At 55.3% G+C, this 24,876-nt stretch overlaps 1 protein-coding gene across 1 annotated transcript in view; it reads left to right on the top strand.

Moving 5' to 3' along the window:
- The window catches only part of LOC140468682 (immunoglobulin superfamily member 8-like), a 43,050-nt gene extending 18,744 nt beyond the window's left edge, over positions 1–24,306 (top strand). The window contains exons 2-4 of the mRNA XM_072564757.1: positions 3–431; positions 19,557–19,964; positions 21,465–24,306. Coding sequence (XP_072420858.1) covers positions 3–431; positions 19,557–19,964; positions 21,465–21,580 — 953 coding nt within the window. The 3' untranslated portion in view covers positions 21,581–24,306. The remainder of the gene's footprint in view (positions 1–2; positions 432–19,556; positions 19,965–21,464) is intronic.
- Positions 24,307–24,876: the final 570 nt, after the last annotated feature.

Below are 24,876 nucleotides of genomic sequence, written 5' to 3'. Positions count from 1 at the left end.
AGTCCTCCCGGACACCCTCCACCTGTCCCGGCCCAGGGGGGAGGGGGGGACCCTGGCCCTGCGCGAGGGCGAGCGGCTGGGCCTGCGATGCCGGGCCGAGAGCCTCACGGAGCCGCACACCCACCTCTCGCTGGCCTTCCAGGTCAACCGGAGCGGGGCCGGGGAGCCGGACACCGTCGTCGGGGTGGGGCCCGAGCTGAGGGTGGAGAGCCCTGGAGCCGGGCCATACTGGGCCCGCTTCCTCCGCGGCCAGGTGGGCCTGGAGAAGGTCAAGGGTGACTCCTACCGCCTCAGGGTCGACCACGTCAAGCCTCAGGACGCAGGCCTCTACCTCTGCAAGGCCGGCGAATGGATCCAGGACCCAGATGGAGGCTGGCGGAGGATTGTAGAGAAGACCATCTCTCTGGTGGAGCTCGCCGTCCAACCCAATAGTGAGAGGGGGAGGGGGATTTACCTCACTCCCCAATCCTTCAGGGCAATTGGGAAAGGGGCGTGAGGGGGGAGAGTGGGATTAGACTGGGTGGGATATTAAAGGGAGGGAGGGGGGGAGAGTGGGATTAGACTGGGTGGGATATTAAAGGGAGTGGGAGTGAGGGGGGAGAGTGGGATTAGACTGGGTGGGATATTAAAGGGAGTGAGGGGGGAGAGTGGGATTAGACTGGGTGGGATATTAAAGGGAGTGGGGAGGGAGGGGGGAGAGTGGGATTAGACTGGGTGGGATATTAAAGGGAGTGGGGAGTGAGGGGGGAGAGTGGGATTAGACTGGGTGGGATATTAAAGGGAGTGAGGGGGGAGAGTGGGATTAGACTGGGTGGGATATTAAAGGGAGTGAGGGGGGAGAGTGGGATTAGACTGGGTGGGATATTAAAGGGAGTGAGGGGGGAGAGTGGGATTAGACTGGGTGGGATATTAAAGGGAGGGAGGGGGGAGAGTGGGATTAGACTGGGTGGGATATTAAAGGGAGTGAGGGGGGAGAGTGGGATTAGACTGGGTGGGATATTAAAGGGAGGGAGGGGGGAGAGTGGGATTAGACTGGGTGGGATATTAAAGGGAGGGAGGGGGGAGAGTGGGATTAGACTGGGTGGGGTATTAAAGGGAGTGAGGGGGGAGAGTGGGATTAGACTGGGTGGGATATTAAAGGGAGGGAGGGGGGAGAGTGGGATTAGACTGGGTGGGATATTAAAGGGAGGGAGGGGGGAGAGTGGGATAGACTGGGTGGGATATTAAAGGGAGGGAGGGGGGAGAGTGGGATTAGACTGGGTGGGATATTAAAGGGAGTGGGGAGTGAGGGGGGAGAGTGGGATTAGACTGGGTGGGATATTAAAGGGAGTGAGGGGGGAGAGTGGGATTAGACTGGGTGGGTTATTAAAGGGAGGGAGGGGGGAGAGTGGGATTAGACTGGGTGGGATATTAAAGGGAGTGGGGGGGGGGAGAGTGGGATTAGACTGGGTGGGATATTAAAGGGAGTGGGGAGTGAGGGGGGGAGAGTGGGATTAGACTGGGTGGGGATATTAAAGGGAGTGGGGAGTGAGGGGGGAGAGTGGGATTAGACTGTGTGGGATATTAAAGGGAGTGGGGAGTGAGGGGGAGAGTGGGATTAGACTGGGTGGGATATTAAAGGGAGTGGGGAGTGAGGGGGGAGAGTGGGATTAGACTGTGTGGGATATTAAAGGGCGTGGGGAGTGAGGGGGGAGAGTGGGATTAGACTGGGTGGGATATTAAAGGGAGTGAGGGGGGAGAGTGGGATTAGACTGGGTGGGATATTAAAGGGAGTGGGGAGTGAGGGGGAGAGTGTGATTAGACTGGGTGGGATATTAAAGGGGGGGGAGTGAGGGGGGAGAGTGGGATTAGACTGGGTGGGATATTAAAGGGAGGGAGGGGGGAGAGTGGGATTAGACTGGGTGGGATATTAAAGGGAGTGGGGAGGGAGGGGGGAGAGTGGGATTAGACTGGGTGGGATATTAAAGGGAGGGAGGGGGGTGAGTGGGATTAGACTGGGTGGGATATTAATGGGAGGGAGGGGGGTGAGTGGGATTAGACTGGGTGGATATTAAAGGGAGTGAGGGGGAGAGTGGGATTAGACTGGGTGGGATATTAAAGGGAGTGAGGGGTAGAGTGGGATTAGACTGGGTGGGATATTAAAGGGAGGGAGGGGGGAGAGTGGGATTAGACTGGGTGGGATATTAAAGGGAGTGAGGGGGGAGAGTGGGATTAGACTGGGTGGGATATTAAAGGGAGGGAGGGGGGAGAGTGGGATTAGACTGGGTGGGATATTAAAGGGAGGGGGGAGTGAGGGGGCAGAGTGGGATTAGACTGGGTGGGATATTAAAGGGAGGGAGGGGGGAGAGTGGGATTAGACTGGGTGGGATATTAAAGGGAGTGAGGGGGGAGAGTGGGATTAGACTGGGTGGGATATTAAAGGGAGGGAGGGGGGAGAGTGGGATTAGACTGGGTGGGATATTAAAGGGAGTGAGGGGGAGAGTGGGATTAGACTGGGTGGGATATTAAAGGGAGTGAGGGGGGAGAGTGGGATTAGACTGGGTGGGATATTAAAGGGGCGTGAGGGGGGAGAGTGGGATTAGACTGGGTGGGATATTAAAGGGAGGGAGGGGGGAGAGTGGGATTAGACTGGGTGGGATATTAAAGGGAATGGGGAGTGAGGGGTGAGAGTGGGATTAGACTGGGTGGGATATTAAAGGGAGTGGGGAGTGAGGGGGAGAGTGGGATTAGACGGAGTGGGATATGAAAGGGTGTGGGGAGTGAGGGGGGAGAGTGGGATTAGACTGGGTGGGATATTAAAGGGAGTGGGGAGTGATGGGGAGAGTGGGATTAGACTGGGTGGGATATTAAAGGGAGTGGGGGGGAGAGTGGGATTAGACTGGGTGAGATATTAAAGGGAGTGAGGGGGGAGAGTGGGATTAGACTGGGTGGGATATTAAAGGGAGTGGGGAGTGAGGGGGGAGAGTGGGATTAGACTGGGTGGGATATTAAAGGGAGTGGGGAGTGAGGGGGGAGAGTGGGATTAGACTGGGTGGGATATTAAAGGGAGGGAGAGGGGGAGAGTGGGATTAGACTGGGTGGGATATTAACGGGAGTGAGGGGGGAGAGTGGGATTAGACTGGGTGGGATATTAAAGGGAGGGAGGGGGGAGAGTGGGATTAGACTGTGTGGGATATTAAAGGGAGTGAGGGGGGAGAGTGGGATTAGACTGGGTGGGATATTAAAGGGAGGGAGGGGGGAGAGTGGGATTAGACTGTGTGGGATATTAAAGGGGGGGGAGTGAGGGGGGAGAGTGGGATTAGACTGGGTGGGATATTAAAGGGAGTGAGGGGGAGAGTGGGATTAGACTGGGTGGGATATTAAAGGGAGTGAGGGGGGAGAGTGGGATTAGACTGGGTGGGATATTAAAGGGGCGTGAGGGGGGAGAGTGGGATTAGACTGGGTGGGATATTAAAGGGAGGGAGGGGGGAGAGTGGGATTAGACTGGGTGGGCTATTAAAGGGAGGGAGGGGGGAGAGTGGGATTAGACTGGGTGGGATATTAAAGGGAGTGAGGGGGGGAGAGTGGGATTAGACTGGGTGGGATATTAAAGGGAGTGAGGGGGGAGAGTGGGATTAGACTGGGTGGGGTATTAAAGGGAGTGAGGGGGGAGAGTGGGATTAGACTGGGTGGGGTATTAAAGGGAGTGAGGGGGGAGAGTGGGATTAGGCTGGGTGGGATATTAAAGGGAGTGGGGAGTGAGGGGGGAGAGTGGGATTAGACTGGGTGGGATATTAAAGGGAGTGAGGGGGGAGAGTGGGATTAGACTGTGTGGGATATTAAAGGGAGTGGGGAGTGAGGGGGGAGAGTGGGATTAGACTGGGTGGGATATTAAAGGGAGTGGGGAGTGAGGGGGGAGAGTGGGATTAGACTGGGTGGGATATTAAAGGGAGTGAGGGGGGAGAGTGGGATTAGACTGGGTGGGATATTAAAGGGAGTGGGGAGTGAGGGGGAGAGTGTGATTAGACTGGGTGGGATATTAAAGGGAGTGAGGGGGGAGAGTGGGATTAGACGGGGTGGGATATTAAAGGGAGTGGGGAGTGAGGGGGAGAGTGTGATTAGACTGGGTGGGATATTGAAGGGATTTGGAGTAAGGGGGAGGAGAGTGGGATTAGGCTGGGTGGGATATTAAAGGGAATGGGGAGTGAGGGGTGAGAGTGGGATTAGACTGGGTGGGATATTAAAGGGAGTGGGGAGTGAGGGGGAGAGTGGGATTAGACGGAGTGGGATATGAAAGGGTGTGGGGAGTGAGGGGGGAGAGTGGGATTAGACTGGGTGGGATATTAAAGGGAGTGGGGAGTGATGGGGAGAGTGGGATTAGACTGGGTGGGATATTAAAGGGAGTGGGGGGGAGAGTGGGATTAGACTGGGTGAGATATTAAAGGGAGTGAGGGGGGAGAGTGGGATTAGACTGGGTGGGATATTAAAGGGAGTGGGGAGTGAGGGGGGAGAGTGGGATTAGACTGGGTGGGATATTAAAGGGAGTGGGGAGGGAGGGGGGAGAGTGGGATTAGACTGGGTGGGATATTAAAGGGAGGGAGAGGGGGAGAGTGGGATTAGACTGGGTGGGATATTAACGGGAGTGAGGGGGGAGAGTGTGATTAGACTGGGTGGGATATTAAAGGGAGTGGGGAGTGAGGGGGGAGAGTGGGATTAGACTGGGTGGGATATTAAAGGGAGGGAGGGGGGAGAGTGGGATTAGACTGGGTGGGATATTAACGGGAGTGAGGGGGGAGAGTGGGATTAGACTGGGTGGGATATTAAAGGGAGGGAGGGGGGAGAGTGGGATTAGACTGTGTGGGATATTAAAGGGAGTGAGGGGGGAGAGTGGGATTAGACTGGGTGGGATATTAAAGGGAGGGAGGGGGGAGAGTGGGATTAGACTGTGTGGGATATTAAAGGGGGGGGAGTGAGGGGGGAGAGTGGGATTAGACTGGGTGGGATATTAAAGGGAGTGGGGAGTGAGGGGGGAGAGTGGGATTAGACTGGGTGGGATATTAAAGGGAGTGGGGAGTGAGGGGGGAGAGTGGGATTAGACTGGGTGGGATATTAAAGGGAGCGGGGAGTGAGGGGGGAGAGTGGGATTAGACTGGGTGGGATATTAAAGGGAGCGGGGAGTGAGGGGGGAGAGTGGGATTAGACTGGGTGGGATATTAAAGGGAGTGAGGGGGGAGAGTGCGATTAGACTGTGTGGGATATTAAAGGGAGTGAGGGGGGAGAGTGGGATTAGACTGGGTGGGATATTAAAGGGAGCGGGGAGTGAGGGGGGAGAGTGGGATTAGACTGGGTGGGATATTAAAGGGAGCGGGGAGTGAGGGGGGAGAGTGGGATTAGACTGGGTGGGATATTAAAGGGAGGGAGGGGGGAGAGTGGGATTAGACTGTGTGGGATATTAAAGGGAGTGAGGGGGGAGAGTGGGATTAGACTGGGTGGGATATTAAAGGGAGTGGGGAGTGAGGGGGGAGAGTGGGATTAGACTGGGTGGGATATTAAAGGGAGTGAGGGGGAGAGTGGGATTAGACTGGGTGGGATATTAAAGGGAGTGAGGGGGGAGAGTGTGATTAGACTGGGTGGGATATTAAAGGGAGTGGGGTGTGAGGGGGGAGAGTGGGATTAGACTGGGTGGGATATTAAAGGGAGTGGGGTGTGAGGGGGGAGAGTGGGATTAGACTGGGTGGGATATTAAAGGGAGTGAGGGGGGAGAGTGGGATTAGACTGGGTGGGATATTAAAGGGAGTGGGGTGTGAGGGGGGAGAGTGGGATTAGACTGGGTGGGATATTAAAGGGAGTGAGGGGGGAGAGTGGGATTAGACTGGGTGGGATATTAAAGGGAGGGAGGGGGGAGAGTGGGATTAGACTGGGTGGGATATTAAAGGGAGTGGGGAGTGAGGGGGAGAGTGTGATTAGACTGGGTGGGATATTGAAGGGATTTGGAGTAAGGGGGGGGAGAGTGGGATTAGGCTGGGTGGGATATTAAAGGGAATGGGGAGTGAGGGGTGAGAGTGGGATTAGACTGGGTGGGATATTAAAGGGAGTGGGGAGTGAGGGGGAGAGTGTGATTAGACTGGGTGGGATATTAAAGGGAGTGAGGGGGGAGAGTGGGATTAGACGGGGTGGGATATTAAAGGGAGTGGGGAGTGAGGGGGAGAGTGTGATTAGACTGGGTGGGATATTGAAGGGATTTGGAGTAAGGGGGAGGAGAGTGGGATTAGGCTGGGTGGGATATTAAAGGGAATGGGGAGTGAGGGGTGAGAGTGGGATTAGACTGGGTGGGATATTAAAGCGAGTGGGGTGTGAGGGGGAGAGTGGGATTAGACGGGGTGGGATATTAAAGGGTGTGGGGAGTGAGGGGGGAGAGTGGGATTAGACTGGGTGGGATATTAAAGGGAGGGAGGGGGGAGAGTGGGATTAGACTGGGTGGGATATTAAAGGGAGGGAGGGGGGAGAGTGGGATTAGACTGGGTGGGATATTAAAGGGAGTGAGGGGGGAGAGTGGGATTAGACTGGGTGGGATATTAAAGGGAGTGGGGAGTGAGGGGGGAGAGTGGGATTAGACTGGGTGGGATATTAAAGGGAGTGAGGGGGGAGAGTGGGATTAGACTGGGTGGGATATTAAAGGGAGTGAGTGGGGAGAGTGGGATTAGACTGGTTGGGATATTAAAGGGAGCGGGGAGTGAGGGGGGAGAATGGGATTAGACTGGGTGGGATATTAAAGGGAGGGAGGGGGAGAGTGGGATTAGACTGGGTGGGATATTAAAGGGAGTGGGGAGTGAGGGGGGAGAGTGGGATTAGACTGGGTGCGATATTAAAGGGAGTGAGGGGGGAGAGTGGGATTAGACTGGGTGGGATATTAAAGGGAGTGAGTGGGGAGAGTGGGATTAGACTGGTTGGGATATTAAAGGGAGCGGGGAGTGAGGGGGGAGAATGGGATTAGACTGGGTGGGATATTAAAGGGAGGGAGGGGGAGAGTGGGATTAGACTGGGTTGGATATTAAAGGGAGGGAGGGGGAGAGTGGGATTAGACTGGGTGGGATATTAAAGGGAGGGAGGGGGAGAGTGGGATTAGACTGGGTGGGATATTAAAGGGAGGGAGGGGGGAGAGTGGGATTAGACTGGGTGGGATATTAAAGGGAGGGAGGGGGGAGAGTGGGATTAGACTGGGTGGGATATTAAAGGGAGTGGGGAGTGAGGGGGAGAGTGGGATTAGACTGGGTGGGATATTAAAGGGAGTGAGGGGGGAGAGTGGGATTAGACTGGGTGGGATATTAAAGGGAGTGAGGGGGGAGAGTGGGATTAGACGGGGTGGGATATTAAAGGGAGTGGGGAGTGAGGGGGAGAGTGTGATTAGACTGGGTGGGATATTGAAGGGATTTGGAGTAAGGGGGGGGAGAGTGGGATTAGGCTGGGTGGGATATTAAAGGGAATGGGGAGTGAGGGGTGAGCGTGGGATTAGACTGGGTGGGATATTAAAGGGAGTGGGGAGTGAGGGGGAGAGTGGGATTAGACTGGGTGGGATATTAAAGGGAGTGAGGGGGGAGAGTGGGATTAAACGGGGTGGGATATTAAAGGGAGTGGGGAGTGAGGGGGAGAGTGTGATTAGACTGGGTGGGATATTGAAGGGATTTGGAGTAAGGGGGGGGAGAGTGGGATTAGGCTGGGTGGGATATTAAAGGGAATGGGGAGTGAGGGGTGAGCGTGGGATTAGACTGGGTGGGATATTAAAGGGAGTGGGGAGTGAGGGGGAGAGTGGGATTAGACTGGGTGGGATATTAAAGGGAGTGGGGAGTGATGGGGAGAGTGGGATTAGACTGGGTGGGATATTAAAGGGAGTGGGGGGGAGAGTGGGATTAGACTGGGTGGGATATTAAAGGGAGTGGGGAGTGAGGGGGGAGTGTGGGATTAGACTGGGTGGGATATTAAAGGGAGGGAGGGGGGAGAGTGGGATTAGACTGGGTGGGATATTAAAGGGAGGGAGGGGGGAGAGTGGTATTAGACTGGGCGGGATATTAAAGGGAGTGAGGGGGGACAGTGGGATTAAACTGGGTGGGATATTAAAGGGAGTGGGGAGTGAGGGGGGAGAGTGGGATTAGACTGGGTGGGATATTAAAGGGAGGGAGGGGGGAGAGTGGGATTAGACTGGGTGGGATATTAACGGGAGTGGGGAGTGAGGGGGGAGAGTGGGATTAGACTGGGTGGGATATTAAAGGGAGTGAGGGGGGAGAGTGGGATTAGACTGGGTGGGATATTAAAGGGAGTGGGGAGTGAGGGGGGAGAGTGGGATTAGACTGGGTGGGATATTAAAGGGAGTGGGGAGTGAGGGGGGAGAGTGGGATTAGACTGGGTGGGATATTAAAGGGAGCGGGGAGTGAGGGGGGAGAGTGGGATTAGACTGGGTGGGATATTAAAGGGAGCGGGGAGTGAGGGGGGAGAGTGGGATTAGACTGGGTGGGATATTAAAGGGAGTGAGGGGGGAGAGTGCGATTAGACTGTGTGGGATATTAAAGGGAGTGAGGGGGGAGAGTGGGATTAGACTGGGTGGGATATTAAAGGGAGCGGGGAGTGAGGGGGGAGAGTGGGATTAGACTGGGTGGGATATTAAAGGGAGCGGGGAGTGAGGGGGGAGAGTGGGATTAGACTGGGTGGGATATTAAAGGGAGGGAGGGGGGAGAGTGGGATTAGACTGTGTGGGATATTAAAGGGAGTGAGGGGGGAGAGTGGGATTAGACTGGGTGGGATATTAAAGGGAGTGGGGAGTGAGGGGGGAGAGTGGGATTAGACTGGGTGGGATATTAAAGGGAGTGAGGGGGAGAGTGGGATTAGACTGGGTGGGATATTAAAGGGAGTGGGGTGTGAGGGGGGAGAGTGGGATTAGACTGGGTGGGATATTAAAGGATGTGGGGAGTGAGGGGGGAGAGTGGGATTAGACTGGGTGGGATATTAAAGGGAGGGAGGGGGGAGAGTGGGATTAGACTGGGTGGGATATTAAAGGGAGTGGGGTGTGAGGGGGGAGAGTGGGATTAGACTGGGTGGGATATTAAAGGGAGTGGGGTGTGAGGGGGGAGAGTGGGATTAGACTGGGTGGGATATTAAAGGGAGTGAGGGGGGAGAGTGGGATTAGACTGGGTGGGATATTAAAGGGAGTGGGGTGTGAGGGGGGAGAGTGGGATTAGACTGGGTGGGATATTAAAGGGAGTGAGGGGGGAGAGTGGGATTAGACTGGGTGGGATATTAAAGGGAGGGAGGGGGGAGAGTGGGATTAGACTGGGTGGGATATTAAAGGGAGTGGGGAGTGAGGGGGAGAGTGTGATTAGACTGGGTGGGATATTGAAGGGATTTGGAGTAAGGGGGGGGAGAGTGGGATTAGGCTGCGTGGGATATTAAAGGGAATGGGGAGTGAGGGGTGAGAGTGGGATTAGACTGGGTGGGATATTAAAGGGAGTGGGGAGTGAGGGGGAGAGTGTGATTAGACTGGGTGGGATATTAAAGGGAGTGAGGGGGGAGAGTGGGATTAGACGGGGTGGGATATTAAAGGGAGTGGGGAGTGAGGGGGAGAGTGTGATTAGACTGGGTGGGATATTGAAGGGATTTGGAGTAAGGGGGAGGAGAGTGGGATTAGGCTGGGTGGGATATTAAAGGGAATGGGGAGTGAGGGGTGAGAGTGGGATTAGACTGGGTGGGATATTAAAGCGAGTGGGGTGTGAGGGGGAGAGTGGGATTAGACGGGGTGGGATATTAAAGGGTGTGGGGAGTGAGGGGGGAGAGTGGGATTAGACTGGGTGGGATATTAAAGGGAGGGAGGGGGGAGAGTGGGATTAGACTGGGTGGGATATTAAAGGGAGGGAGGGGGGAGAGTGGGATTAGACTGGGTGGGATATTAAAGGGAGTGAGGGGGGAGAGTGGGATTAGACTGGGTGGGATATTAAAGGGAGTGGGGAGTGAGGGGGGAGAGTGGGATTAGACTGGGTGGGATATTAAAGGGAGTGAGGGGGGAGAGTGGGATTAGACTGGGTGGGATATTAAAGGGAGTGAGTGGGGAGAGTGGGATTAGACTGGTTGGGATATTAAAGGGAGCGGGGAGTGAGGGGGGAGAATGGGATTAGACTGGGTGGGATATTAAAGGGAGGGAGGGGGAGAGTGGGATTAGACTGGGTGGGATATTAAAGGGAGTGGGGAGTGAGGGGGGAGAGTGGGATTAGACTGGGTGCGATATTAAAGGGAGTGAGGGGGGAGAGTGGGATTAGACTGGGTGGGATATTAAAGGGAGTGAGTGGGGAGAGTGGGATTAGACTGGTTGGGATATTAAAGGGAGCGGGGAGTGAGGGGGGAGAATGGGATTAGACTTGGTGGGATATTAAAGGGAGGGAGGGGGAGAGTGGGATTAGACTGGGTGGGATATTAAAGGGAGGGAGGGGGAGAGTGGGATTAGACTGGGTGGGATATTAAAGGGAGGGAGGGGGAGAGTGGGATTAGACTGGGTGGGATATTAAAGGGAGGGAGGGGGGAGAGTGGGATTAGACTGGGTGGGATATTAAAGGGAGGGAGGGGGGAGAGTGGGATTAGACTGGGTGGGATATTAAAGGGAGTGGGGAGTGAGGGGGAGAGTGGGATTAGACTGGGTGGGATATTAAAGGGAGTGAGGGGGGAGAGTGGGATTAGACTGGGTGGGATATTAAAGGGAGTGAGGGGGGAGAGTGGGATTAGACGGGGTGGGATATTAAAGGGAGTGGGGAGTGAGGGGGAGAGTGGGATTAGACTGGGTGGGATATTGAAGGGATTTGGAGTAAGGGGGGGGAGAGTGGGATTAGGCTGGGTGGGATATTAAAGGGAATGGGGAGTGAGGGGTGAGCGTGGGATTAGACTGGGTGGGATATTAAAGGGAGTGGGGAGTGAGGGGGAGAGTGGGATTAGACTGGGTGGGATATTAAAGGGAGTGAGGGGGGAGAGTGGGATTAAACGGGGTGGGATATTAAAGGGAGTGGGGGGGAGAGTGGGATTAGACTGGGTGGGATATTAAAGGGAGTGGGGAGTGAGGGGGGAGAGTGGGATTAGACTGGGTGGGATATTAAAGGGAGGGAGGGGGGAGAGTGGGATTAGACTGGGTGGGATATTAAAGGGAGGGAGGGGGGAGAGTGGTATTAGACTGGGTGGGATATTAAAGGGAGTGAGGGGGGACAGTGGGATTAAACTGGGTGGGATATTAAAGGGAGTGGGGAGTGAGGGGGGAGAGTGGGATTAGACTGGGTGGGATATTAAAGGGAGGGAGGGGGGAGAGTGGGATTAGACTGGGTGGGATATTAACGGGAGTGGGGAGTGAGGGGGGAGAGTGGGATTAGACTGGGTGGGATATTAAAGGGAGTGAGGGGGGAGAGTGGGATTAGACTGGGTGGGATATTAAAGGGAGTGGGGAGTGAGGGGGGAGAGTGGGATTAGACTGGGTGGGATATTAAAGGGAGTGGGGAGTGAGGGGGGAGAGTGGGATTAGAGTGGGTGGGATATTAAAGGGAGTGAGGGGGGAGAGTGGGATTAGACTGGGTGGGATATTAAAGGGAGGGAGGGGGGAGAGTGGGATTAGACTGGGTGGGATATTAAAGGGAGTGAGGGGGGAGAGTGGGATTAGACTGGGTGCGATATTAAAGGGAGTGAGGGGGGAGAGTGGGATTAGACTGGGTGGGATATTAAAGGGAGTGAGGGGGGAGAGTGGGATTAGACTGGGTGGGATATTAAAGGGAGGGAGGGGGAGAGTGGGATTAGACTGGGTGGGATATTAAAGGGAGGGAGGGGGAGAGTGGGATTAGACTGGGTGGGATATTAAAGGGAGGGAGGGGGGAGAGTGGGATTAGACTGGGTGGGGTATTAAAGGGAGTGAGGGGGGAGAGTGGGATTAGACTGGGTGGGATATTAAAGGGAGTGAGGGGGGACAGTGGGATTAAACTGGGTGGGATATTAAAGGGAGTGGGGAGTGAGGGGGGAGAGTGGGATTAGACTGGGTGGGATATTAAAGGGAGGGAGGGGGGAGAGTGGGATTAGACTGGGTGGGATATTAACGGGAGTGGGGAGTGAGGGGGGAGAGTGGGATTAGACTGGGTGGGATATTAAAGGGAGTGAGGGGGGAGAGTGGGATTAGACTGGGTGGGATATTAAAGGGAGTGGGGAGTGAGGGGGGAGAGTGGGATTAGACTGGGTGGGATATTAAAGGGAGGGAGGGGGGAGAGTGGGATTAGACTGGGTGGGATATTAAAGGGAGTGGGGAGTGAGGGGGAGAGTGGGATTAGACTGGGTGGGATATTAAAGGGAGGGAGGGGGGAGAGTGGGATTAGACTGGGTGGGTTATTAAAGGGAGTGAGGGGGGAGAGTGGGATTAGACTGGGTGGGATATTAAAGGGAGTGAGGGGGGAGAGTGGGATTAGACTGGGTGGGATATTAAAGGGAGTGAGGGGGGAGAGTGGGATTAGACTGGGTGGGATATTAAAGGGAGTGGGGAGTGAGGAGGGAGAGTGGGATTAGACTGGGTGGGATATTAAAGGGAGTGAGGGGGGAGAGTGGGATTAGACGGGGTGGGATATTAAAGGGAGTGGGGAGTGAGGGGGAGAGTGTGATTAGACTGGGTGGGATATTAAAGGGAGTGAGGGGGGAGAGTGGGATTAGACTGGGTGGGATATTAAAGGGAGTGGGGAGTGAGGGGGGAGAGTGGGATTAGACTGGGTGGGATATTAAAGGGAGGGAGGGGGGAGAGTGGGATTAGACTGGGTGGGATATTAAAGGGAGTGGGGAGTGAGGGGGAGAGTGGGATTAGACTGGGTGGGATATTAAAGGGAGGGAGGGGGGAGAGTGGGATTAGACTGGGTGGGGTACTAAAGGGAGTGAGGGGGAAGAGTGGGATTAGACTGGGTGGGATATTAAAGGGAGTGAGGGGGGAGAGTGGGATTAGACTGGGTGGGATATTAAAGGGAGTGAGGGGTGAGAGTGGGATTAGACTGGGTGGGATATTAAAGGGAGTGGGGAGTGAGGGGGAGAGTGGGATTAGACTGGGTGGGATATTAAAGGGAGGGAGGGGGGAGAGTGGGATTAGACTGGGTGGGGTACTAAAGGGAGTGAGGGGGAAGAGTGGGATTAGACTGGGTGGGATATTAAAGGGAGTGAGGGGGGAGAGTGGGATTAGACTGGGTGGGATATTAAAGGGAGTGAGGGGGGAGAGTGGGATTAGACTGGGTGGGATATTAAAGGGAGTGGGGAGTGAGGAGGGAGAGTGGGATTAGACTGGGTGGGATATTAAAGGGAGTGAGGGGGGAGAGTGGGATTAGACTGGGTGGGATATTGAAGGGATTTGGAGTAAGGGGGGGGAGAGTGGGATTAGGCTGGGTGGGATATTAAAGGGAATGGGGAGTGAGGGGTGAGAGTGGGATTAGACTGGGTGGGATATTAAAGGGAGTGGGGAGTGAGGGGGAGAGTGGGATTAGACTGGGTGGGATATTAAAGGGAGTGAGGGGGGAGAGTGGGATTAAACGGGGTGGGATATTAAAGGGAGTGGGGAGTGAGGGGGAGAGTGTGATTAGACTGGGTGGGATATTGAAGGGATTTGGAGTAAGGGGGGGGAGAGTGGGATTAGGCTGGGTGGGATATTAAAGGGAATGGGGAGTGAGGGGTGAGCGTGGGATTAGACTGGGTGGGATATTAAAGGGAGTGGGGAGTGAGGGGGAGAGTGGGATTAGACTGGGTGGGATATTAAAGGGAGTGGGGGGGAGAGTGGGATTAGACTGGGTGGGATATTAAAGGGAGTGGGGAGGGAGGGGGGAGAGTGGGATTAGACTGGGTGGGATATTAAAGGGAGGGAGGGGGGAGAGTGGTATTAGACTGGGTGGGATATTAAAGGGAGTGAGGGGGGAGAGTGGGATTAAACTGGGTGGGATATTAAAGGGAGTGGGGAGTGAGGGGGGAGAGTGGGATTAGACTGGGTGGGATATTAAAGGGAGGGAGGGGGGAGAGTGGGATTAGACTGGGTGGGATATTAACGGGAGTGGGGAGTGAGGGGGGAGAGTGGGATTAGACTGGGTGGGATATTAAAGGGAGTGAGGGGGGAGAGTGGGATTAGACTGGGTGGGATATTAAAGGGAGTGGGGAGTGAGGGGGGAGAGTGGGATTAGACTGGGTGGGATATTAAAGGGAGGGAGGGGGGAGAGTGGGATTAGACTGGGTGGGATATTAAAGGGAGGGAGGGGGGAGAGTGGGATTAAACTGGGTGGGATATTAAAGGGAGTGAGGGGGGAGAGTGGGATTAGACTGGGTGCGATATTAAAGGGAGTGAGGGGGGAGAGTGGGATTAGACTGGGTGGGATATTAAAGGGAGGGAGGGGGGAGAGTGGGAATAGACTGGGTGGGATATTAAAGGGAGTGAGGGGGAGAGTGGGATTAGACTGGGTGGGATATTAAAGGGAGGGGGGGGGAGAGTGGGATTAGACTGGGTGGGGTACTAAAGGGAGTGAGGGGGGAGAGTGGGATTAGACTGGGTGGGATATTAAAGGGAGTGAGGGGGGAGAGTGGGATTAGACTGGGTGGGATATTAAAGGGAGTGAGGGGGGAGAGTGGGATTAGACTGGGTGGGATATTAAAGGGAGTGGGGAGTGAGGAGGGAGAGTGGGATTAGACTGGGTGGGATATTAAAGGGAGTGAGGGGGGAGAGTGGGATTAGACGGGGTGGGATATTAAAGGGAGTGGGGAGTGAGGGGGAGAGTGTGATTAGACTGGGTGGGATATTAAAGGGATTTGGAGTAAGGGGGGGAGAGTGGGATTAGGCTGGGTGGGATATTAAAGGGAGTGGGGAGTGAGGGGTGAGAGTGGGATTAGACTGGGTGGGATATTAAAGGGAGTGGGGAGTGATGGGGAGAGTGGGATTAGACTGGGTGGGATATTAAAGGGAGTGGGGGGGAGAGTGGGATTAGACTGGGTGGGATATTAAAGGGAGTGGGGAGTGAGGGGGGAGAGTGGGATTAGACTGGGTGGGATATTAAAGGGAGTGGGGAGTCGGGGGAGAGTGGGATTAGACTGGGTGGGATATTAAAGGGAGTGGGGAGTGAGGGGGGAGAGTGGGATTAGACTGGGTGGGTTATTAAAGGGAGTGGGGAGTGAGGGGGGAGAGTGGGATTAGACTGGGTGGGATATTAAAGGGAGCGGGGAGTGAGGGGGGAGAGTGGGATTAGACTGGGTGGGATATTAAAGGGAGCGGGGAGTGAGGGGGGAGAGTGGGATTAGACTGGGTGGGATATTAAAGGGAGTGAGGGGGGAGAGTGGGATTAGACTGGGTGGGATATTAACGGGAGTGGGGAGTGAGGGGGGAGAGTGGGATTAGACTGGGTGGGATATTAAAGGGAGTGAGGGGGGAGAGTGGGATTAGACTGGGTGGGATATTAAAGGGAATGAAGGGGGAGAGTGGGATTAGACTGGGTGGGATATTAAAGGGAGTGGGGAGTCGGGGGAGAGTGGGATTAGACTGGGTGGGATATTAAAGGGAGCGGGGAGTGAGGGGGGAGAGTGGGATTAGACTGGGTGGGATATTAAAGAGAGTGAGGGGGGAGAGTGGGATTAGACTGGGTGGGATATTAACGGGAGTGGGGAGTGAGGGGGGAGAGTGGGATTAGACTGGGTGGGATATTAAAGGGAGTGAGGGGGGAGAGTGGGATTAGACTGGGTGGGATATTAAAGGGAGCGGGGAGTGAGGGGGAGAGTGGGGTTAGACTAGGTGGGATATTAAAGGAAGGGAGGGGGGAGAGTGGGATTAGACTGGGTGGGATATTAAAGGGAGTGAGGGGGGAGAGTGGGATTAGACAAGGTGGGATATTAAAGGGAATGAGCGTGGAGAGTGGGATTAGACTGGGTGGGATATTAACGGGAGTGGGGAGTGAGGGGGGAGAGTGGGATTAGACTGGGTGGGATATTAAAGGGAGGGAGGGGGCGAGTGGGATTAGACTGGGTGGGATATTAAAGGGAGGGAAGGGGGAGAGTGGGATTAGACTGGGTGGGATATTAAAGGGAGTGAGGGGGGAGAGTGGGATTAGACTGGGTGGGATATTAAAGGGAGTGGGGAGTGAGGGGGAGAGTGGGATTAGACTGGGTGGGATATTAAAGGGAGTGGGGAGTGAGGGGGAGAGTGGGATTAGACTGGGTGGGATATTAAAGGGAGTGAGGGGGGAGAGTGGGATTAGACTGGGTGGGATATTAAAGGGAGTGGGGAGTGAGGGGGAGAGTGGGATTAGACTGGGTGGGATATTAAAGGGAGTGGGGAGTGAGGGGGAGAGTGGGATTAGACTGGGTGGGATATTAAAGGGCGTGGGGAGTGAGGGGGAGAGTGGGATTAGACTGGGTGGGATATTAAAGGGAGTGAGGGGGGAGAGTGGGATTAGACTAGGTGGGATATTAAAGGGAGGGAGGGGGAGAGTGGGATTAGACTGGGTGGGATATTAAAGGGAGGGAGGGGGGAGAGTGGGATTAGACTGGGTGGGATATTAAAGGGAGTGGGGAGTGAGGGGGGACAGTGGGATTAGACTGGTTGGGATATCAAAGGGAGTGGGGAGAGAGGGGGGAGAGTGGGATTAGACTGGGTGGGATATTAAAGGGAGGGAGGGGGGAGAGTGGGATTAGACTGGGTGGGATATTAAAGGGAGGGAGGGGGGAGAGTGGGATTAGACTGGTGTGATATTAAAGGGAATGAGCGGGGAGAGTGGGATTAGACTGGGTGGGATATTAAAGGGAGTGAGGGGGGAGAGTGGGATTAGACAAATTGGGATATTAAAGGGAGGGAGGGGGGAGAGTGGGATTAGACTGGGTGGGATATTAAAGGGAGGGAGGGGGGAGTGTGGGATTAGACTGTGTGGGATATTAAAGGGAGTGGGGAGTGAGGGGGAGAGTGGGATTAGACTGGGTGGGATATTAAAGGGAGTGAGGGGGGAGAGTGGGATTAGACTGGGTGGGATATTAAAGGGATTGAGGGGGGAGAGTGGGATTAGACTGGGTGGGATATTAAAGGGAGTGGGGAGTGAGGGGGGAGAGTGGGATTAGACTGGGTGGGATATTAAAGGGAGTGGGGAGTGAGGGGGGAGAGTGGGATTAGAGTGGGTGGGATATTAAAGGGATTGAGGGGGGAGAGTGGGATTAGACTGGGTGGGATATTAAAGGGAGTGGGGAGTGAGGGGGGAGAGTGGGATTAGACTGGGTCGGATATTATAGGGAGTGAGGGGGAGAGTGGGATTAGACTGGGTGGGATATTAAAGGGAGGGAGGGGGGAGAGTGGGATTAGACTGGGTGGGATATTAAAGGGAGGGAGGGGGGAGAGTGGGATTAGACTGGGTGGGATATTAAAGGGAGTGAGGGGGGAGAGTGGGATTAGACTGGGTGGGATATTAAAGGGAGTGGGGAGTGTTGGGGAGAGTGGGATTAGACTGGGTGGGATATTAAAGGGAGTGGGGAGTGTTGGGGAGAGTGGGATTAGACTGGGTGGGATATTAAAGGGAGCGGGGAGTGAGGGGGGAGAGTGGGATTAGACTGTGTGGGATATTAAAGGGAATGGGGAGTGAGGGGGGAGAGTGGGATTAGACTGGGTGGGATATTAAAGGGAGTGAGGGGGGAGAGTGGGATTAGACTGGGTGGGATATTAAAGGGAGTGGGGAGTGAGGGGGGAGAGTGGGATTAGACTGGGTGGGATATTAAAGGGAGTGAGGGGGGAGAGTGGGATTAGACTGGGTGGGATATTAAAGGGAGCAGGGAGTGAGGGGGAGAGTGGGATTAGACTAGGTGGGATATTAAAGGGAATGAGCGGGGAGAGTGGGATTAGACTGGGTGGGATATTAACGGGAGTGGGGAGTGAGGGGGGAGAGTGGGATTAGACTGGGTGGGATATTAAAGGGAGTGAGGGGGGAGAGTGGGATTAGACTGGGTCGGATATTAAAGGGAGTGGGGAGAGAGGGGGGAGAGTGGGATTAGACTGGGTGGGATATTAAAGGGAGTGGGGAGAGAGGGGGAGAGTGGGATTAGACTGGGTGGGATATTAAAGGGAGTGGGGAGTGAGGGGGAGAGTGGGATTAGACTGGGTGGGATATTAAAGGGCGTGGGGAGTGAGGGGGAGAGTGGGATTAGACTGGGTGGGATATTAAAGGGAGTGAGGGGGAGAGTGGGATTAGACTGGGTGGGATATTAAAGGGAGTGGGGAGTGAGGGGGAGAGTGGGATTAGACTGGGTGGGATATTAAAGGGAGTGAGGGGGAGAGTGGGATTAGACTGGGTGGGATATTAAAGGGAGTGAAGGGGGAGAGTGGGATTAGACTGGGTGGGATATTAAAGGGATTGAGGGGGGAGAGTGGGATTAGACTGGGTGGGATATTAAAGGGAGTGGGGAGTGAGGGGGGAGAGTGGGTTTAGACTGGGTGGGATATTAAAGGGAGTGGGGAGTGAGGGGGGAGAGTGGGATTAGAGTGGGTGGGATATTAAAGGGATTGAGGGGGGAGAGTGGGATTAGACTGGGTGGGATATTAAAGGGAGTGAGAGGGGAGAGTGGGATTAGACTGGGTGGGATATTAAAGGGAGTGAGGGGGGAGAGTGGGATTAGACTGGGTGGGATATTAAAGGGAGTGGGGAGTGAGGGGGGAGAGTGGGATTAGACTGGGTGGGATATTAAAGGGAGTGAGGGGGGAGAGTGGGATTAGACTGGGTGGGATATTAAAGGGAGTGAGGGGGAGAGTGGGATTAGACTGGGTGGGATATTAAAGGGAGTGGGGAGTGAGGGGGGAGAGTGGGATTAGAGTGGGTGGGATATTAAAGGGATTGAGGGGGGAGAGTGGGATTAGACTGGGTGGGATATTAAAGGGAGTGAGAGGGGAGAGTGGGATTAGACTGGGTGGGATATTAAAGGGAGTGAGGGGGGAGAGTGGGATTAGACTGGGTGGGATATTAAAGGGAGTGGGGAGTGAGGGGGGAGAGTGGGATTAGACTGGGTGGGATATTAAAGGGAGTGAGGGGGGAGAGTGGGATTAGACTGGGTGGGATATTAAAGGGAGTGAGGGGGAGAGTGGGATTAGACTGGGTGGGATATTAAAGGGAGGGAGGGGGGAGAGTGGGATTAGACTGGGTGGGATATTAAAGGGAGTGAGGGGGGAGAATGGGATTAGACTGGGTGGGATATTAAAGGGAGTGAGGGGGGAGAGTGGGATTAGACTGGGTGGGATATTAAAGGGAGGGAGGGGGGAGAGTGGGATTAGACTGGGTGGGATATTAAAGGGAGTGGGGAGTGAGGGGGGAGAGTGGGATTAGACTGGGTGGGATATTAAAGGGAGTGAGGGGGGAGAGTGGGATTAGACTGGGTGGGATATTAAAGGGAGTGAGGGGGGAGAGTGGGATTAGACTGGGTGGGATATTAAAGGGAGGGAGGGGGGAGAGTGGGATTAGACTGGGTGGGATATTAAAGGGAGTGAGGGGGGAGAGTGGGGTGCCAGTGGGCTCTTCCTCTCCCTGATCCGTGCTCTCCTCCGCCCGCAGACGTGAGACTGGGCGCGGTGGCATCTCTCGCCCCTTCCAAGTTTTTCCGAGGGGACACGGTGGAGCTGCACTGCAACGTGACTCTGGGTTTGGGGCTCGGTGAGGAGGTAGAGGAGCCGCGGCTGGCGGTGGGTTGGTGGGGCCAGGCCGAGGAGCCCCTGGCCTTGGTGGACCATCGCGGTGTCACCGTGCCCACGGCCTGGCACGGCCGCACTCCTGCCGGGAGCGAGCTCAGCTCTGACCGTCCCGCTGCCCTCTGCTTCCGCCTCCGCATCCACCGGGCATCGAAGGGCGACGAGGGGCCCTACCGCTGCCAGGTCACCAGCTGGGGGCACCGGCCAGGCACCAGCCCCTACCTCCTGGCCAGCGCCCAATCGCAGCCCGTCACCCTCTTCCTCTACCTCTCCCGTGAGTATGGGGTGCGGGGGGGTGGGCTCCCTCATATTGGGGTCGGGGGTGAAGGGTCACACAGGTTGAGGGGGCAAGTGAGGTGAGGGGTCTCACAGTTTGAGGGGTAGGGGTGAGGGGTCGCACAGTTTGAGGGGGAAGGGGGTGAGGGGTCTCACAGTTTGAGGGGGGAAGAGGGTGAGGGGTCCCACAGTTTGAGGGGGAAGGGTGTGAGGGGTCCCACAGTTTGAGGGGGAAGGGGGTGAGGGGTCTCACAGTTTGAGGGAGACGAGGGTGAGGGGTCTCACAGTTTGAGGGGGAAGAGGGTGAGGTGTCCCACAGTTTGAGGGGGGAAGAGGGTGAGGGGTCCCACAGTTTGAGTGGGTGAGGTGTCCCACAGTTTGAGGGGAAGAGTGTGGGGTCCCACAGTTTGAGGGGGTGAGGTGTCCCATAGTTTGAGGGGAAGGGGGTGAGGGGTCCCACAGTTTGAGGGGGGATGGGGGTGAGGGGTCCCACAGTTTGAGTGGGTGAGGTGTCCCACAGTTTGAGGGGAAGAGTGTGGGGTCCCACAGTTTGAGGGGGTGAGGTGTCCCACAGTTTGAGGGGAAGGGGGTGAGGGGTCCCACAGTTTGAGGGGGTGAGGGCTCCCACAGTTTGAGGGGAAGGGAGTGTGGGGTCCCACAGTTTGAGGGGGTGAGGTGTCCCACAGTTTGAGGGGAAGGGGGTGAGGGGTCCCACAGTTTGAGGGGGTGAGGGCTCCCACAGTTTGAGGGGAAGGGAGTGTGGGGTCCCACAGTTTGAGGGGGTGAGGTGTCCCATAGTTTGAGGGGAAGGGGATGAGGGGTCCCACAGTTTGGGGAGGAGGGGGTGAGGGGTCCCACAGTTTGGGGAGGAGGGGGTGAGGGGTCCCACAGTTTGAGGGGGAAGGGGGTGAGGGGTCTCACAGTTTGAGGGAGACGAGGGTGAGGGGTCTCACAGTTTGAGGGGGAAGAGGGTGAGGTGTCCCACAGTTTGAGGGGGGATGGGGGTGAGGGGTCCCACAGTTTGAGTGGGTGAGGTGTCCCACAGTTTGAGGGGAAGAGTGTGGGGTCCCACAGTTTGAGGGGGTGAGGTGTCCCACAGTTTGAGGGGAAGGGGGTGAGGGGTCCCACAGTTTGAGGGGGTGAGGGCTCCCACAGTTTGAGGGGAAGGGAGTGTGGGGTCCCACAGTTTGAGGGGGTGAGGTGTCCCATAGTTTGAGGGGAAGGGGATGAGGGGTCCCACAGTTTGGGGAGGAGGGGGTGAGGGGTCCCACAGTTTGGGGAGGAGGGGGTGAGGGGTCCCACAGTTTGGGGGGGGGTGACCGGATGAGGGGTCCCACAGTTTTGGTGTTGAGGGCAGAGGGGTCCCACAGTTGGAGGGGGAGAGACAGTGGAGGGAGGGAGGGGTCCCACAGTTAGATGTGGGGGGGAGTGGGTGGGTGGCAGAGGGGCTGGAGGATGTGGGCGGCGTGCTGACCACTGCGCACTGCTTGGTTCGTAGCCTCCGACACCCTCCTGATCCCACTGTCGGTGGGCGCAGCCCTGTCTCTCTCTGTCGCCATCGCCATCATCGCCACGGTGACCTGCTGCTTCCTCCAGAGACTCGCCAAGCGCTGACAGCTCCGACCGCGGGTGAGTGAGCGAGCCCAGAGGACGCGCGGCTTCACCGGCACAGCAAGATCCCAATTCCGAAACCTCCCCCACCTTCTGCCGACTCTGCATCTCTCCTCAGAGCTCCAAGTCACGGGCCTGACTGGCTGGATCGACAGGAAGAGAACCGAAGACCTGAAACTCTCGCCCTCTGGCAAGCTGAGCCTCTTGGGACAGGCCAACGTTCGGCAAAATCCCGACCTTCCCAAAACTCCACCATGTCCTGGCCTTCCACCGGGCAACGTTGCAAAATATTGAATCCCCTCCCCCTCACCAAGTGGTGACTTGGAAAATGCACCCGCAAAATAGTGTCACCCCCCAAAAAAAAACACCGACACCGTTGAAGGTCTGACTCCCCGGAACGCGCCAAACTCCTGGATCTCAATGACCCCAACATTGACCGTGTTACCCCGGAAAAACACACACTCTCCCCAAAATCACCGATACACCACCTTCCCCCCCCAGCCAAAGCATAGACCACTACCTAACAAGATATCCCAAAGCTTTTGCCCCCAACCCAACCGTATCCCCCAAAATCACTGACCCCCATCCCCAAACCAGATCGCCCCAAAATCACTGACACCCATCCCAACCATAACTCCCAAAATCACTGACCCTTATCCCAAAACATATTCCCTAAAATCACTGACCCCCATCCCTAAACAAGATCCCCAAAAATCACTGACCCCTATCCCAAACCAGATCCCCCTAAATCACTGCCCCCATCCCCAAACCAGATCACCCCAAAATCACTGACCCCCATCCCAAACCAGATCCCCCCAAATCACTGACACACATCCCAAACTATGTCCCACAAAATCACTGACCCCCATCCCCAAACCTTATCCCGCAAAATCACTGACCCCATCCCAAACCAGATCCCCCCAAAATCACTGACCCCCATCCCCAAACCAGATCCCCCAAAATCACTGACCCCTAACCCAAACCAGATCTCCCAAAATCACTGACCCCATCCCTAAACCAGATCACCCAAAATCACTGAGCCCCATCCCCAAACCAGATCCCCCAAAATCACTGACCCACATCCCCAAACCAGATCCCCCAAAATCACTGACCCCCATCCCCAAACCAGATCCCCCAAAATCACTGACCCCAATCCCAACCATATTCCCCCAAATCATTGACCCCCTTCACAAAAGCAGATCCCCCAAAATCACTGACCCCTATCCCAAACCAGATTCCCAAAATCACTGACCCACATCCCCAAACCAGATCCCACAAAATCACTGACCCCCATCCCCAAACCAGATCCCCCAAAATCACTGACACCCCATCCCAAACCAGATCCCCCCAAAATCACTGACCCCATCCCAAACCAGATCCCCCAAATCACTGACCCCATCCCCAAAACCAGGTCCCCCCAAATCAAAGACCTCATCCACAAACCAGGTCCCCCCAAAATCAATGACCCCATCCCCAAACCAGATCCCCTCAAAATCAATGACCCCTCTCCCAACCAAATCCCCCAAAATCACAGACCCCAATCCCAACCATATTCCCCCAAATCATTGACCCCCTTCACAAAAGCAGATCCCCCAAAATCACTGACCCTTATCCCCAAATCAAATCCCCCAAAATCACTGAGCCCCATCCCCAAACCAGATCCCCCAAAATCACTGAGCCCCATCCCCAAACCAGATCCCCCAAAATCACTGACACCCATCTCCAAACCAGATACCCGCAAAATCACTAACCCACATCCCCAAACCAGATCCCCCAAAATCACTGACCCCCATCCCCAAACCAGATCCTCCCCAAAATCACTGACCCCATCCCAAACCAGATCCCAAAAATCACTGACCCCCATCCCCAAACCAGATCCCCCCAAAATCACTGACCCTTATCCCCAAACCATATCCCCCAAAATCACTGACCATTATCCCCAAACCAGATCCCCCAAAATCACTGACCCCCTTCCCCAAGACCAGTTCCCCCCCAAATCATAGACCCCATCCCCAAACCATATACCTCAAAGTCACTGACCCCCATCCCCACCATATTCCTCAAAATCACTGACCTCCATCCCCAAACCATATCTCTCAAAATCACTGACCCCCCATCCCCAAACCAGATCCCCCAAAATCACTGAACCCAAAACCAATACTAGATCCCCCCAAATAACTGACCCCCATCGCCAAACCAGATCCCCAAAAATCACTGATCCCTAACCCAAACCAGATCCACCAAAATCACTGACCCCTGTCACAAACCAGATCCCCAAAATCACTGAACCTCATCCCCAAACCAGATCACCCAAAATCATTGACCCCCATCCCCAAACCAGATCACCAAAATCACTGAGCCCCATCCCCAATCCAGATCCCCCTAAATCACAGACCCCCATTCCCAAACCAGAACCCCCCAAATCAATGACCCCCATCCCCAAACCAGATCCCCCCAAATCACTGACCCCCATCCTCAAACCAGATCCCCCCAAAATCACTGACCCCCATCCCAAAATCACTGACCCCTATCCCAAACCAGATCCCCAAAAATCACTGACCCCCTTCCCCAAACGAGTTCCCCCAAAATCACTGAACCCCATCTCCGAACCAGATCCCCAAAATCACTGACCCTATCCCAAACCAGATCACCCAAAATCACTGACCCCAATCCCCAAACCAGATCCCCCAAAATCACTGAGTCCCATCACCAAACCAGATCCCTAAAAATCACTGACCCCCATCCCCAAACCAGATCCCCCCAAATCACTGAGCCCCATCCCCAAACCAGATCCCCCCAAATCACTGAGCCCCATCCCCAAACCAGATCCCCCCAAAATCACTAACCCCCATCCCCAAACCAGATCCTCCCCAAAATCACTGACCCCATCCCAAACCAGATCCCAAAAATCACTGACCCCCATCCCCAAACCAGATGCCCCCAAAATCACTGACCCTTATCCCCAAACCATATCCCCCAAAATCACTGACCATTATCCCCAAACCAGATCCCCCAAAATCACTGACCCCCATCCCCAAGCCCAGGTCCCCCCAAATCATAGACCCCATCCCCAAACCATATACCTCAAAGTCACTGACCCCATCCCCACCATATTCCCCAAAATCACTGACCTCCATCCCCAAACCATATCTCTCAAAATCACTGACTCCCATCCCCAAACCAGATCCCCCAAGATCACTGAACCCAAACCCAAAACCAGATCCCCCAAAATAACTGACCCCCATCGCCAAACCAGAGCCCCAAAAATCACTGATCCCTAACCCAAACCAGATCCACCA

This window comes from Chiloscyllium punctatum, chromosome 47 (assembly GCF_047496795.1).
Source record: "Chiloscyllium punctatum isolate Juve2018m chromosome 47, sChiPun1.3, whole genome shotgun sequence".
Lineage (NCBI taxonomy): Eukaryota > Metazoa > Chordata > Chondrichthyes > Orectolobiformes > Hemiscylliidae > Chiloscyllium > Chiloscyllium punctatum.
The sequence above is the reverse complement of the archived record's forward strand: the minus strand, read 5'-3'. Positions and strand labels throughout refer to the sequence as shown.